Genomic DNA, 15,835 nt, shown 5'->3' on the forward strand with positions numbered 1-15,835 from the left:
AGTACATTTCATGTGTTCTGCAGAACTGACACTTATTTTTATGTGAAATAGCATTGTTATTTCTGGTGTTCCATTGTTCTTCACCAGTGAGTTTCTTGCAACGTACGTGTGTGTGTGTCCTCTCTTTCATCTCAGCTCCTGGAAGTCAGGCTGATGTCCGAGCCAAACGATGTGGTATCTCCGGACGCAGGAGGGGAACCAGCAGCAGCGCCTACCACCCCGACGGTGACCTGTAATCCCCAGAACAACCCGGAATCCCAGCCACCCATCGACAACAGCCCTTCAGATGCGACTCGGGACCACATACCATGCCTAAGGTGCATACAACCTGCCCCAGTGCCTCCCATTTCATCATGTCTCTGTGGACACTGCATCTTACTTGGTTCACTAGTTTCTTAGCAATCCCTTTAAATCAAGCCATTATTTGCATATGTAATCCATATAAAACAGTTTACTTGTATGGATAGATTTTTCACTTAAGCATTTAATGTTAATTATCTTTAAAGGGGCTTGAATTAGCAACCCCTTGATCTCATTTCCAGTTCCTTTACTGCCACTCTGCCCTTTTGGAGGTTCATCTTGAGTCCCTCATCATTTGGCTTGTGCTGATATCTAATCCTAGTGTTTGGAGCGCAGTCTCTTGTTCTTTCTCACACTGTAATTATAGCTGTCCCTTCAGGCACCCTTGGCATTGCCTCATTCCTCCCAAACTGATTAAAGTCTTTAGTGCCCTGCTATTAAACACTCTCTTCTTTTTTGTGCTCTGTGAAGGATCAGATTTGTTTGTGTTCATGCCGGCTTGCCCGGGGAACCTCGCTGAAATGGTGGTCTTGATGATCTTCGCTGAAACAGTTCACAGTTCACCCATTTGGGCTTAGCCCTCAGTCCACGGATTCAGACCCAGAGCAACTGCTCTTCTGGTGTCCGTGCATTCGGGTTATAATGGATCTCTCTCCTGGTATAGGGTGCGGAATTCTCTGGCGAGGCAGTCCCCAGGGTATCAGGTGGAACTGGTAGTTCAGCTGGCCTGGGTCGGTGGGGAGCCGCCACAACAGATTACCAGCCTGGCCATCAACTCGTCGTACAGCCTGTAAGTCAGTCCATCGGGGCTGTGCCTGCGCTCACAGCGGCACTGCCAGAACAACATGAATCTGAAAACGCTCCTGTTGTTTGAACTTAATGCTTTGGTAGACATGTAAGGGTAAAATGATTAGTGCATAAGGGCAGTTAAGAGTCATGGCATTCGTACAAGTTGTCATGTCTTCTTTTCCCCTTGTCTAATAAAACAGGGTGGTTTTCGGTAATAACAACGGCCTTGCGATCGTGGACTACCTTCAGAAGACGGTTGTCCTCAACATGGGGACGCAGGAGCTGTATGGTTCAAGCGACCCCTATCAGAGGCAGCCGCGGTCTCCTCGCAAGTCAAGACAGCCCTCTGGAGGTAAGAGAAGGGAACTGAATTCATTCCTCTGTTAAAAACAGAGATGTTGACTTTTTTATTATTATTTTTTTACGGAGGCCTGTAACATTCAACACCAAAATCGAGTTTTCAGGACTCCTTTTTCCACACAAGCCAAACAGCCAAAACTGCTTCCCCAACTCTTTGTTTCTATAATGGTAAGGCCATTTTTTACGTTGCAGATATTCTTTGCTGTGCACTCACAGCAAGGCTCCTGTGTGTCTCGCCAATTCGAAACATCTCTCGTTGTCCAAAACTAATCCTCCTCCTCCGAGATCCGTCTCCGTCGTAGTATTTGTCACCTTGTTTGAGCTCTGTAGCTTACGGCACCAGCCTACGAAACGTATAAAAATACATTTTTGATCTTCTGGCCTTGGACCGAGTGTTTTAATACAACAGATTGTGGAGTCATACGCAGATGTGTCAATACTGTGCTTCTAATGAGCTGCAGAGCTTGCACTCTACATCTCTCTTGCTCGCCTCCATGTTTACCATGAAGCTTTTTGTTTTCTCCTTCAAATGTGCCTTCATTTTTCCTCATTTCAGCAGGGGAGCACGGGGTTTCCGCAGCTCCCTGGTGTCTGCCAGTCGACTTGTTGTCCCTGTCACTGTCTCATTCTCTGTTTTTGGTCTCTCTCTCTCTCTCTCTCTCTCTCCTGGCATCTCAAAGAAATTCCAACGTCTTGCATGTCCGGCCTCACTAGCTTATATACTGAGTCTGTGAAAAAACTGCGGGCCTCTTACCTCAGTAAGTCACCTGGCAAGAAGCAGAGTATCTCTATAGACCCCCCCCCCTCGTATGTTGTGGCTGTCTGCATCTTTTTTGCGCCCTGTAGTTTGCCTGCTAGACTGTTAATGTGTAGCATAGAGAGAAATGGAATGTGAGCAGCATTTTATTTTGTTCATAAATATATGGGCTGGACAATTTAATGGAAACTATATGAATATCACGTTGATGGGCAGGACCACCCACTGTCCTCGCATCAACTTCAGGCCCTCTTTGATTCCGATTACTCTCTTGTGTGATGGGATATTGAAATCTCCATTTCTGAAGACGGATGAAAGGTGGAAATCTGCTCCTCGCTTTGGGCTCCAATTCAATGATTATTGAGATTCTGTCAACGGGGAGGCTAAAGAAGGCATTTAAAGTTATTCTGGTACTCAAGGAAGCACTCGTGAATTCGTATTGTGCTCATCGGTGAAATCTTGGGATTTGGGGATGTGAAGAAATGGCATTTAGAGTGAACATGGTCTCTTGAAACTTTTCCATATTCTTTGACCACTGAACCACTTTGCAGAGAAACAATTGAACCCGTTTACCTCCCTGAAATGTCCTCTCATATCATTAGAAATAAACCCACTGTTGAGCAGTTTTAGTTGGTGTTCTTAGAATTTCTTTAAACCTAAACCATAAATAGGAAGTTACATGTCCTCATGTACTGACTTATCTGCCACCGATGCTTATTTACACTACAGAGTTTCGTACTTATTGCTAAAGGGGTCTTTTTTTTTTTTTTTTGTGTTCAGTAGCCTTCGATACAAGCCTTGTATGCGACCGACATACCATATTTACCAGTGGTAAAGCACACAACACACAGCTTGTGCTGGGACTTGACAGAGGGGTCTGTTAATTTCTTTGATTGTTAATGGTTTTGTTTTTGCTTGTTTAAGCGCTCCTCCCATCACATTTCCCTGTGTCCTTGGGAGTGCGTTCCAGTGTGTGTCCACTCCATCTTTGCTGATGTAGCTTTTCCTTTCGCATATGCTGTTGTTTCATAATTTAGCAGCTCTTTGTGACCTTTAAACATTTCAAAACTGAGCTGCGTCTGTCGCTTCATAGTGTCATAACTTTTGTAACCCACACTTAGTTTTGCAACTTCGTGTGAACGACCTCTGTCACTTCCGTTGTACTCGTGATGTTTGAGTCTTTGTGTTTTCATTACTTTGTCCATCCCTTAGTACAAATATCTATAATAATATTTATGAAATTGGTAATAAATTGTTATACAGAAATAAATGAGAGTATTGGTATTGGTCCTGTATTAAAAAGCAGATCCAAACTTTTTTATACAAGTGAAAAACAGTGTATTTCATGTGACTTTTATGACTTGCCTCCATCTGTCAGACATATATGAACACCTGTAAGTCTTTTGGTGACTAAAGGTACAAAGTGCTTATTAGGAGATATAAGTTGGTTATAAACTAAGTGCTTGTTAAATTTATATTATTTCTGTTGAATGAGCTGATGGGAATATGCTGTTTTCAAAACATTTTTTTCTTCTAATGCCAACTGCATATAAGGATGGAAGGAAGTACCACCCAGTTCAAGCCATAGCTGTTGGTGGGATAGCTGGAAGCGTAGTGGTTAGTTCGCAGGTTCAAATCTCACCTCTTGCTGTAGTACCCTTGAGCAAGGTACTTACCCTGAATCCTTCAGTAAAATTACCCAACTGTACAAATGTGTAAATACTTGTAGGTAGATTAACATTGTAAGTCACTTCTGGAGTAAAGCGTTGGATAAATGAATAAATGTAAATGTAACATGTCTTAGCAACCACTCGTGTGCTTCCCAAGGCAAGGAGGAATGAGAGCAGTACATAGAAGCGCTCTCTTAAAATGTTCCATCTCACTGAGCATCATTTCATCCAGCAGCACTAACATACAGACAAACAAACTGGGTAAAGAAAGTGTGTTCAGCCATATCAAGGCAAAAAAAGTTAAACAAGTAATTTAGTTTCTAACCAGCTTAATCCCAGACCCTTATGTGTTCTTTTCCCACTATATGGTGTGTATAGCGTACAGTTTTGCTTAAATGCCTCACATCATTGTGTGAACTTGTTCGTTCAAACAGGTCTCTGTGAGATTAATGAGGGGTCGACCACTTCTGAGGATCGATGCAAGTCGCCAACTTCAGGTAAAAGGAGCACCCCAGTGTTCACTTCTGACTGATCTCATTTGTACCGTTTCTTGCGTTTAATTTGTCGAAACGTGTGCTTAGTATTGATCGTTAAGAAAGGGTTCCAAGATTATAAATTAAGAGTTCAGTTAGTCACTGAGATTAGTTCAGTTTCCAACTTGTAGCAACCTGTAGAAATTTCAGCAAAGTCTCAGACTAACCATTTACTTACTTTTTCTCAGGTGCTACTTCAGGTAGTTTGTCTTATTTAAGATTAAGAGGCAAGTGAAAGCTAGGATGTGATTATAGCCCTTACTGAGACTGTACACTGTCATTGGTGTGGTTTTGTGATACAATTATGGAGGAGAAGGTTATCAGAATGCAACGCTGTACAAAATGAATTGTTGAAGGAAGAATTTCTTGGAGGGGAAAAAGCCAAGTGGCTGAAATTGAGATTGTTGGAATATAATCCAATTTGAGCAGTTCGGTGAAAAATCCTGGGTTTCTCCAAAACATGGATTTCTTGGTTTGTGTTGTCGCTACATAGGGTGTCCCACACCTTGCAATTGTGACGCTCACCATAAACAGCATAACTTTATAGAAAAGGGTATGTCACCATGTTTTGTTTTCACGCCTTATTTCATTGTTGTTTGTAGTTAAAAATCCAGCTTTGGTGTAAATAGCTCCTCATGTTTTTATTTGTTGTTTTCACATATTTCCAGTGAAAGCCAAAAGCCGAATGTTTACCAAGGCGGTAGTCAGTGATTTAGGTACTGTATGATCTCCGTGTTTGGAAACGTTAATCTCACCTCCTGCTAATTCACTGGACTCCTCTTCCTCAACACTAACAGTCCACGGCCCAAATTAAACGATGATCTGCATTTGCTGCTTGACGCCTGTCAAATCTTTCTGAAATGGAGAAAAGCTGGAGCAGCTTCTGTGTTCTTGCTAATCGTAAGGTGTGGGGTAAACACTAATCTCTGATGCTATTGCAAACAATCCAGAGTTTCAACGGCAGTTTCCACTGTGGATGATTTTTTTTCTGCATCTAACATGCATGATAATGCATTCTCCTAATGAAGCTCTCCTCTGAGAACCCCTTTGCAAGGTGATTCTGGGAATGTTGTGAATACTGTTGTCAGTGGTTTTGAAATGTTAGTTTCATGTAGTCCCCCCTCCCCAGCACTTGTTTCCGGCAAGGCAGTCACAGGTCATTTAACATGAAGTGTGTCAACGGTTCAATACACTGGCTCATCGGGATATGAATGTTGAAACTCACTCGCGCACACACACACTGAAACCGTTTGTCTCAAGCGGGGTCACGGCGATCCGGAGCCTAACCCAGCAACACAGGGTGCAAGGCTGGCGGGGGAGGGGGACACACCCAGGACGGGACGCCAGTCTGTCGCAACGCACCCCAAGCAGGACTCGTACCCCAGACCCACCGGAGAGCAGGACCTGGCCAAACCCACTGCACCCTCTTGCTGAAACTTTTGAAGCTTAATATATCTTGATTTTTAATTGCACTTTCTTAACAAATTTCGGTTTGTGCAGCATAAGCAACCTTTGTTTACCATCCAAGCCAGTATGTGTCAGTGAAACACACCAGAACAACACAGTAGCATGAGACTCCCTCCATTCGACTCACTTCTGCAGTGTTTTTAGCTGAGTGTTGATTAGTAAGATTGAGACACATTTTTGGAACAAGCTGGTTAAGTTGCCACTGAATATGTGTGTGTGTGGAGGCAAGTATTTTCAGGTTTAGTAATTTTTTTTGAAAACTTTATTGAACTTAATACCAATACTATGTCTTGCAAAGTATTTTTATTTATAGTATCAGAATTTTACTGAACCTCACCAGATAATACATTGAAGAGTGTGTGTGTTTTTAATCCTCTACTGATTGTGACTTCCAGGCTTGGTAGTAAAAGTGTTGGTTTGTGTTTTTTAAATTATGAATACAATTTAGATGACTGGTCCCAATTGTGTTCATAATCTGGGGAGTAAGTCTGCTCTACAAGGACACCAAGAAACAATTCAGTTTAGTAATTGGCATTTAGTATCTAAACCTGTGAAAGGATTACCATCCTGATCTTCAGTCAGTATTCACTGTAATGCCATTCTAACTAAAAGAACCAGAAAGAATGGATTAAAACAAAAGGATGTGATTTGTACTGGCTCTTCACTTGTATATTGTTCCCGTCAGTTAACAAGGACCTCTATTGTCCTTAGGTTTTCTTGACATCTTCATTGTTATAATCCAGTGCCTGTTTTGAATCTAATAAATTAAGCAGGGGGGAAGACAACTCTCAGAATGATGATATGGTCCAGATATCATTTGGACAGTAAATTGTACTCTCACTGTGTTTGCAGTCTACATATGGCACTACAGCAACTTTTCTGTCTTACACTTATTCATTTAGTTGACACTTTTCTCCAAAGTGACTTATAATGTTGAGGTTACAATTATAAGCTTACAATTATTTACCCATTTATACAGCTGGGTCATTTTTACTGGAGCAATTTAGGGTAAATACCTTTGCTCGAGGGTACTACAGCCAGAGGTGGAGATCAAACCTGCACCCTTTGGATCCAAAGGCAGTAACTCTAACCACGATGCTACCAGCTGTCCCATCTTATCTGAAGGTCCCTGAACATTGTTTGAAGAAAGAATTGGGGGTTTTAACTGTTTAACTAGATCTTCAGTTAACTTTAAAATTTGTGAACTGGTTTGATGTTGAAGAAATTGGAGCCATTGGCCCAAACACATGGCGTGTCTACTGCGTCGGTCAGGTTTAGGAACACCACAATGGGTCCTGTGGTTTCCTCCCTGCTTGTAAACATTTCTTTTCCAGGACATTGTGAAGGGTCATCACTGTGAATTTCGGTCAGCTTCTATCAGTCTCCTCATGCAAAGGTTTCCCCCTGGAAACGGAATGCTGATTTAAACTTTCCATGCATGCAGTCGAGGCACATGACGCAAACGGTTTACGCATCACTGCGACGAATAGTCTCAGCTAGTGCATGTAAATTCATTCCAGAAACACACTTAGAGCTATGAATAAATAATCTAAACAGGAATGTTTTGTGTTTCTTTTTTTTTTTTTTTTTTTTTTCCCCCTCCACCAGCAAAGATGTCACGGAAATTAAGCTTGCCTACCGAGCTGAAGCCTGACATGGGTAAGCCGTGGCTTTGTTGCCTAGAAAGAGTATGTAAAAGTTGTTTTCTGAATGAATGAATGTGATGCCATTACAGGTGTGTTGCATGCAAGTCGTGATCCATTTGTGGTGAAACCATAAAAATTAAAGCATAATAAGCAGCTGATCTGCTCACGTAACATCATGTACTCTGCTGGTGTCATGAGAGAGGAAATGTTTGCGGTGGCTCTGCAAGTGGGAGTCTTGGCTCCCAGTGTCTTTACATCATATTCCTGTAAATGCAGAATCCTTCTTGACATGTCTCTGTATTTAAATAAGTACATGCACACAGATAACACCTGTTTGATCTCCTTTTATAATAACTCTGATTGTTTGAGATGAGTGCTGCACTTTTCTCCTTCCCTTTCCTCCGCCTCATTTTTAACGGCGACATTAACACCGCAGACACCCGGGACAACTCGTTCAGCCGCAGCTCCAGCATCACGAGCATTGACCGCGAGTCCAGAGAAGCCATCGCCTTCTTCCACTTCTGCGAGACACCGACGCGCAGGGCTGAGGGAGGTGGAGCCGCAGCTACACCTGGCCTGTGGGTGGGCACAACTTTCGGCACAGCATTACTGATGGCGCTCAATGTGCCGCTGGCTGGAGAGCAGCGCCTGCTTCAGCCTGTCGCCATCCTTTCTGGCGGTGAGCATCATAATGTTGCGGTTCCTCGTCAGATCGCGGGGGGTCGGCAGAACAGAGTTGTGAGAAAGTAGCTTATTGCAGGAGACAGTGCTGTGACTTGCACTGCACTTCTTGCCACGGTTCTCTTGAGCAAGGGAATTGACCAAAGGGAAGCCAGCAGAATAGCCAGCTCATTTTGTGTTTGAAATTCTGAAACTGGCAATGCAGTGCTGCTCACAGCTCCTGGGCTGCGGGTTCAAATCCATCTCAGTCTGCATGGAATTTGCACCTTCTCCTTAAGTTTGTGTGGGTTTATTCCTATAGTTAAGGATAATTGAAGTTAAAAGCAAATGACTGTAGATAGCGTTGTACAGTACTGCATATCAAGCACTGTTGCCTTGTTATAATAAATTGGGTAAAAATCACTGGGTAAGCGACAATACAGTAACAGTTATGTGTCTTCCCAGGTATTATGGTAAGACTCAAAGGGGGTATCCTGCGAATGGCCTGCCTGGATGCCACGGGTGCCCTGCTGCCCCCACCCAGTGAGCCATGGCATGAACCCAACACCCCGCAGGACAACGATGACAAGGAGAGGCCACGGAGGCGGCGACCAGCCTCTACTTCACCACCAGGTTCTCTGGAACAGGGAGAGACTCAGTTTGCTGTGTTCTGCTCGGAAAAGCAGGCTAAGGTGGTGGCACTGCCTTCACAAGCCTGCGCCTTCAAGCACAATATCACCGAGACATCCTTTGTCCTACGCAGCGACGTGGTGCAGATGAGTGGTGGCTGCTGCATCGCCTGCTTTTGTGCCAACGGGCATGTCATGACTCTTAGGTAAGTCGGCACATTACAGCATAAGTAAATATTTATTATTATTGCATAGATAAAAATTTATTCTCATGTAGTATTTGGTAGGAGACTGTTTTATTGCTACGGCCCACACCAGGTATTCCCTCTACAAGATATATGGTTGACTGAAAAGTTTAACTTTGTTCCACTAGAAAAGGTAACACTTGCATCATATTGTAAAGGATCTTGGGCGATTTTCTTTTTTTAGAATTTCTTAGAAAATGCTATATGACTACCCTTGGTAAATATTGTAACTCTCTTCCCTTTTGTTGAATTATATACCTTTATGTGGTTGCAATTTCATTGTGGCATTGTGTGAGGACGTCTTGGTTTGCATACTAAAATCTCATTTTGTTAGCGTGAGAGAACAATTTTGCGTTGTAAAAATGTGCCCCGTTGACAGATCCTGAGGTTTGTTGTTCCTCATGATTCTCGCGTTCCGATTTTCCTTTTCCCGTGTGTCTGCAGTTTGCCAAGCTTGAGACCACTGCTGGATGTGAATTACCTTCCCCTGACTGACATGCGGATTGCCAGGACCTTCTGTTTCTCCAACCACGGACAGGCGCTATTCCTCACCTCCCCCACTGAGATCCAGCGAATAACGTACAGCCAGGAGACCTGCGAGAACTTGCAGGTGAGGGACGGTCGGTGAAGCTCAGGCAGAAGTGGCTTTGGTCTCTGACCTGATGTACCTTTTCTAAAGATTAGTTTAGTTTTGTATTTGAAAAGATGGCACATTTAATGGAATGAAAACCAAATAACAACGATTGGCTGTTCCTGTTCTCATTTCTGCAAAGGGGTGTTAAACACCACTTGTCGCTACTGTGGAGCTGTTTATTATTCTGACAGTATAACCCTTATATTTATTCATTTAGCTGATGCTTTTTTCCAAATCAACTTATAGCATTAAGTTACAACCATTTATACACCTGGGTAATTCTTAAGGTAAGTACCTTGCTCAAGGGTAATACAACCGGAGGTGGGAATCAAACCTGCGACCTTTGGGTCCAAGAGCAGTAGCTCTAACCATTACACTACCAGCTGTCCTTGGATACCATTTAAGTTTTTTGTTAAAGCCGAACAGTAAGCAAAGAAACTCTGATCTTTAATAACGCAGCTAAATACGGTAAATCTTCCCTTTACCAAAGGCTACTGAAGCAAGCCAGTTAAAATGAGCCATGGCTCCTTATATCTACCTGTTAAACCGCAACCCAAATTCTATTTCTGATGAGAATGCACATGTATTGATTACTTTACATATCAGCAAGGAAAGTGTATTAATTGCTGTAGCTGTCTTAAGAAGTTGCACATTACAAACATGGTTGACCAAAGTGACTCATGCCTACTGGGAAAGTTATCAACCTATATCGTAACTCTAATGAACTTTGAGTTCTGTTGAGTTTTGGTTACCGTTTTAAATTCCTCGGACAATGTTACATGACCAGTTTTGTTCAATATTGTGACCGTTAGCTCTAGCTCTGTGTTTGTGTCCGGCTTCATTCTGTTTTCTTTGTATACTGGTTCTGCTTTTATGTTGTGGCACAGCTCTGTTCTGCTGTTAATTAAATATTAAATTTTTACAGACTTGTCAGTTTAAATGCTGCTGTTTACATTTCTGTATTAGTCAGTCACTGTGGGCTGTGTGTAACTGTGTACGATCATGCTGTGTGTTTCAGGAGATGTTGGGGGAGTTGTTTACACCTGTAGAAACACCAGAAGCTCCGAACAGGGGGTTTTTCAAGGGGCTCTTTGGTGGAGGAGCCCAGTCCCTGGACAGAGAGGACCTCTGTGAGTTTCCTGCTATGCTCCTTGTACATTTGTTAAACTAGTCGCTCTGTGATGCGTCATTTCCTAACTGGCACAAGATGCTTGGCTCAGGTCTCCACGGTGCTCTACTGCTGCCTATGGAAAAATGGGTTATGACTGACTCTCTTCTCCCGGGCAGTTGGGGAGGCTACGGCTGGAAAGGCCTCCCGGACCCTCGCCCAACACATCCCTGGCCCTGGCGGTATCGAAGGCATGAAAGGTGCAGCCTCGGGTGTTGTTGGAGAGCTGGCGCGTGCCAGGATTGCACTGGATGAAAGAGGGCAGAAGCTGGGCGAGTTGGAGGAGCGGACGGCTGCCATGATGGCCAGCGCGGAGTCATTCTCCAAGCATGCCCACGATGTAGGAACACAACGAATCCTCAGTTGAGGCTTTCCGTTTTAATCTTTGAGGATGTTCTTATGTTCCATTCTTTACTAGTAATGCATGGCACACATACACTGACTTCTCAGATTACAGACCTGTTTGTAATTCACTTTGTTCATAACTCAAGTCACTTCTCACTAAGTCACAAACTAAAGGTTCATAACACAGATGTTTGACTGACTTTCAGGTTATATTCTATACTAGACTCAAGTTATTAAGTTATTAAAGCTATATGTAAGACTTTATTTTGGTCTGAATTTAAGTTTAGTCTTAACAAATTAAATTAAAACTAATTTGCAATGGCTGAAAGTGGAAAATACATCTCCACAAACTCATAATCAATGCTGATTGTTGACCACTTCATCCTATAAGTATGAATTTATGTCCCGCACCCAGCATTCACAAAATCCAGGCAAATGCTATAGAACTCTGCAACTTTGAATTAAGCAGGTTCTACACACCTATACTGTTTGGATGTGTTTTACTGGCGCTGGCTGGCTCAGAGGTTAGAGGTTCACATTCATTCCACAAGAGACAAAAATACATGTGAGAAATGCAATTAAACAACAATGTTTGTATGTTTTGAAAGTTCACAACTACCATGTGCTGTAGCTGGTAGCGTAATAGTTACAGCTACTGCATTTGGAACCAAAGGTCACAGGTTTGAATTCCACCATCAGCTGTAGTACCCTTGAGCAAGATACTTACCCTGAATTGCTACAGTAAAATTACCCATGTGTATAAATGGGTAAAAAAAATTATGTACTTTTGCAAGTAACTTAAAAGTGTAAGTTGCTTTGGAGAAAAGTTTTTCGGTTAAGTGGATGAATATGAATGTAACAGGAGATCCCAGCATGCTTATCGTTATAATGTGCAGTTATAAAACGAATTTCCTAAGTTGAACTATAAAGTACTGCTACTTCATTGTTTTTGTTGAAAACATTTCTACTTATTTACTTCATTGCATGTCTTTTCTTCTTTTCAGATGATGCTGAAGTACAAAGACAAGAAGTGGTATCAGCTTTGATTCTGGCGTTCAACCAAACGAGACTTTATACATATCTTCATGATCGAGACCCTGCCCCTTTCACATCCCTCTGCCATTTACACCGCTTCCCACCTTACTGGGGGTCAGAGTATCCTTTATAGATTGTCTCCCTTCCACAGTACAATGCTATCTTTTTTTTTTTTTTTTTTTTTTTTTGTGTACCTCAGTCTTGTGGCTTTAATTCAGAAGCAGGTTGAAGGGAACTCAAGAACACAAGGGAAAGCTTTTCCATGATATGTTCCTCTTCTGCCGCCAATTAGTGTCTGAATTTCGTTGGAGGAAGAACTGGTGAACAGCACAGGAGGCCAACGTGGACACGGGAAAAGGGGCCGATGTTTCGGTGCTGTGTTTACGCTCAGATTGACTCGCGATCTGTCCGTCACGGTTTCACCCACACGAGCAACCAAGTTGCTCAACTTTTATATGTAAATGTAAATAAATCACGCATTCCTGAGTCTGATGCTGAACGAAAGGAGTGCTACCTTCAGAAAGAAGTCTTTCCGTTTCAGGACAAGTTTCACGGTAGCATCACCTTTCCAAATGCAACAAGAGGAGTTAAAACAGTTTAAAAGTACATTATATTGCTTGCTTTGGTTAAAGTGCTCTTTGTATTCCTTCCTTTCTACATGTTTCATTTCTCATTTACTTTATAGCCATCGTCAATTCGGTCAGTTTTATTACAACATAAAAATTGAGCTTATCTGTATAATGAAGCATAAACCACCATCTTTTCCCCGTTTGGTTGTTATGCAAATATGTTGTAGATTAAATTTAAATTGATTTTTTTTCTTATAGAAATATCTCCTAAGGGCTGTTATTACAGTTTATTAATAACGTGTCTGCTTTACCTTGTCATATTGAATTTGGAGTTCAGTCTTGTAACACTGGATGTCAGACTTGAAGGCAGAGTCAGCTGTTGAATTATGTACTTTTGCTGTAGAAAATATATTTGAAATACGCTGTTCTCCTGAGAAACTGCAAGAGCAGCTGTGGTATTTTTAAAGCCTGTATTAACTTTAACCCCTGGCTGGTTGCTGTGTGCGCGCACGCGTTTGCGTGTTTGCATTTGTGTAAAAGACAGTACCAGAGAGAAAAATGTGCTCAGAGATGTTTGTGTTATTTATGAATGAGTCTTGTAAGTTATTGCAAACACATCCAGGTATATTTAGAGGTCATGTATTTTTGTTGAACTTGAATTTTGTAAGATGCTTTAAAAATTGTGACCCTTGTCACGCTTAAATGTAAATTATCTTTAGGCAGGTGGCTGCCAGCTTTCTGGTGCATTCTGGGGGTTTCATACCTGGATCCTGTACTTAATAGAGAGGAAGTGTTGAAGTATAGAGTGGTGTCAGTACGCTCCTACAACACTCGATCCTCAGCTCACAATCGGATCGAATGGATTGGCTGTCTAATCCCGCACTGTGTACAAATGTATTATAAAGAGCAAATTATGGATTCTTCTTCTTGATGCTTCACTGTGTTTGAACAAGTGTTCCGTGTTTATGAATTGTGCAGTCATTTCATGGTTAATCTGCCTTTTTTTTTTTTTTTTTTTTAAAGCAGAAAGGCAGATGATCAGAAACACGTAGAGTTTACGATAAACCACTTGGATAGCATTTTAGAAAACCTTAGTAGCATTGTCCTGGACATTAAACCCTGCTTGAGTGTATGTGCATATATGGAGGAATATATGTACGTAACCATTTTTGTACATACTTTACATTGTGCTAAAATCGGCAGTCTGTATGGTGTTGTCAGTGCAGTTCTTACCTTTGAATTTACTTGTTTATTTTTTTAAGAAATACAAGCAAATGCTGCTTTGTGTATTATATAGGCGCATATAATCTTTCTTTTTATTTTCCAATAAAGGACAAAGATCAGTCAAATTTCCTAAATTGTGTAAGTAGTGGGACAATCTGGGACAAACTTGAAAGTGTCAAATGGGCTTGGTCGAGGAGCGAGTGACACAGATTCAGCCCTTGTGAGGTTCCAGACCAGGCCTCCTGCTGCACCATTGACCACATGCTAATGTCCATCCTCGGCTCATTCAGTGTGTCCGTTAAAAATTCAATGGCACTGCCCCTGAAGACAAAAATCCAAATTTGTTGTTGTTGTTGTACCATAAATATTACAAATGTTGTTTTTCTTCTGCAATGAACCAAAATAGGAAGAATAAAAGGGAGAGACACTGACTGCTGAATGTTGAAAATGCATTGGGCAGTTTAGACACTTTCAAATTTGCCACTTTGAAGATAAATCTCATATTTCTACATTTGATATATGGGGAAAAAAGTTTAAAGAATTGTACTTGTAATTTAAAGACCTTGTAATACTTAATTGTGTGCAGGGGGTATGTGTGTTCTCCCCATCAGAAGTGTGTGAAGTGGCTCCATTGCTGCAGTGTCTTGGGTGTGTGGTGGGTGGGTGGATGTGCTGAAGCTGAGTTTTCCTGTTTCTAAAGGGCTTAAAGTGTTAACTTTGAAGTGTGGTGATTTTTTTTTTTTTGGGGAGGGGGGTGTGAGGATGGTGTTTTCACAGTGTCCAGTGCTTGTCCAGTCAAAGGTAAACCATGTTCCTTTGATCCATTTGTACCCAAGGTGTCTCGGTGCTTCTCGGAGACTGTAACATCTTCCTTTCTTTACTGTGGTTATCCTTTTTAATTGTTGTTGCCCTGTGAGAGTTTGGGAGGAAAAGGGCCATCAGACTGAAGTGTGACTTTTCACACCAGCTCTCCAGTAAGTTCATTTCTTTGCGTCTTCTGCTCTTTGAACAGGTTTCTCACCCAGTGTGGCCAGTGTAGACCTGCAGTACTACTGCTACTACTATTTAAAGTACTTTTTCAAATACAGCCAATTTTTGTTTACGGATTTATGCAAATTTAAGGGTGTTTATCTTATATCTTACCTATATTGAAGATTGTGTAAGATAAACTGTGCATTGGAAAATAAAGATGAAAAATATAATGTATAAAACACAGGTCTTTGTTTTTTCCAATTTAATTAGTGCTGTTGTATATAATATAGAATTACAGTCCTATACTACTCTTATCCGTGAACCGTTTACCAGGTTAACTGCGCATTAACTTGTTTTGTACTTGCAGTCCATCCTGAGTTTGGCCCCTTGCTTCCATAAACGGCCGATAAACGATGTGACCACTAGAGGTCGACAGAGCGAAGAAAAGAGCTCGTGTTCAGCGCGGATACTGTACATTATACATGGATTGGATTTTTATTAATACCTCTAAAGTTAAAGTATTCATACCTGGTTCATCGGTAACAGTGCCGTTATATACTTACATCAGGAATCCTGATGCTGGATTTAAGTATTAATATAGAGTACTGTACAAAAGTCTTAGGCACTTAGATGTTTCACAAAAATATTTTAGACTTATTTAATGTCTTCTGCATTAGTGTCAAGGAGAAAACATATTTTAGACTTCCAAGCGTTCCTTTTGCAAAAGTTACAGTATTACAGTAAGGGTTTTGTATGTATTTCTGGAAAGATAGTACACACACACTGTCTGAGACCCCCGTTGTCCCAAGCGGGTGACAGTGAACCGGGGCCT

General features: G+C 41.7%; 1 protein-coding gene across 3 annotated transcripts in view; it reads left to right on the forward strand.

Annotated features, from left to right (window-relative positions):
• The window catches only part of stxbp5b (syntaxin binding protein 5b (tomosyn)), a 35,427-nt gene extending 22,429 nt beyond the window's left edge, over positions 1-12,998 (forward strand). The window contains exons 16-28 of one of the 3 annotated variants that reach the window (XM_018733725.2): positions 136-317; positions 965-1,090; positions 1,290-1,441; positions 4,311-4,373; positions 4,903-4,962; positions 5,078-5,125; positions 7,485-7,535; positions 7,959-8,201; positions 8,648-9,017; positions 9,501-9,666; positions 10,709-10,820; positions 10,978-11,198; positions 12,208-12,998. In XM_018733725.2, coding sequence (XP_018589241.1) covers positions 136-317; positions 965-1,090; positions 1,290-1,441; positions 4,311-4,373; positions 4,903-4,962; positions 5,078-5,125; positions 7,485-7,535; positions 7,959-8,201; positions 8,648-9,017; positions 9,501-9,666; positions 10,709-10,820; positions 10,978-11,198; positions 12,208-12,249 — 1,836 coding nt within the window. In that variant the 3' untranslated portion in view covers positions 12,250-12,998. The remainder of the gene's footprint in view (positions 1-135; positions 318-964; positions 1,091-1,289; positions 1,442-4,310; positions 4,374-4,902; positions 4,963-5,077; positions 5,126-7,484; positions 7,536-7,958; positions 8,202-8,647; positions 9,018-9,500; positions 9,667-10,708; positions 10,821-10,977; positions 11,199-12,207) is intronic. The other 2 variants (XM_018733733.2, XM_018733743.2) reach the window with 2 other exon arrangements.
• The last annotated feature ends 2,837 nt before the right edge of the window (positions 12,999-15,835 follow it).

The sequence above is a fragment of the Scleropages formosus genome, chromosome 15 (genome assembly GCF_900964775.1).
Source record: "Scleropages formosus chromosome 15, fSclFor1.1, whole genome shotgun sequence".
NCBI lineage: Eukaryota > Metazoa > Chordata > Actinopteri > Osteoglossiformes > Osteoglossidae > Scleropages > Scleropages formosus.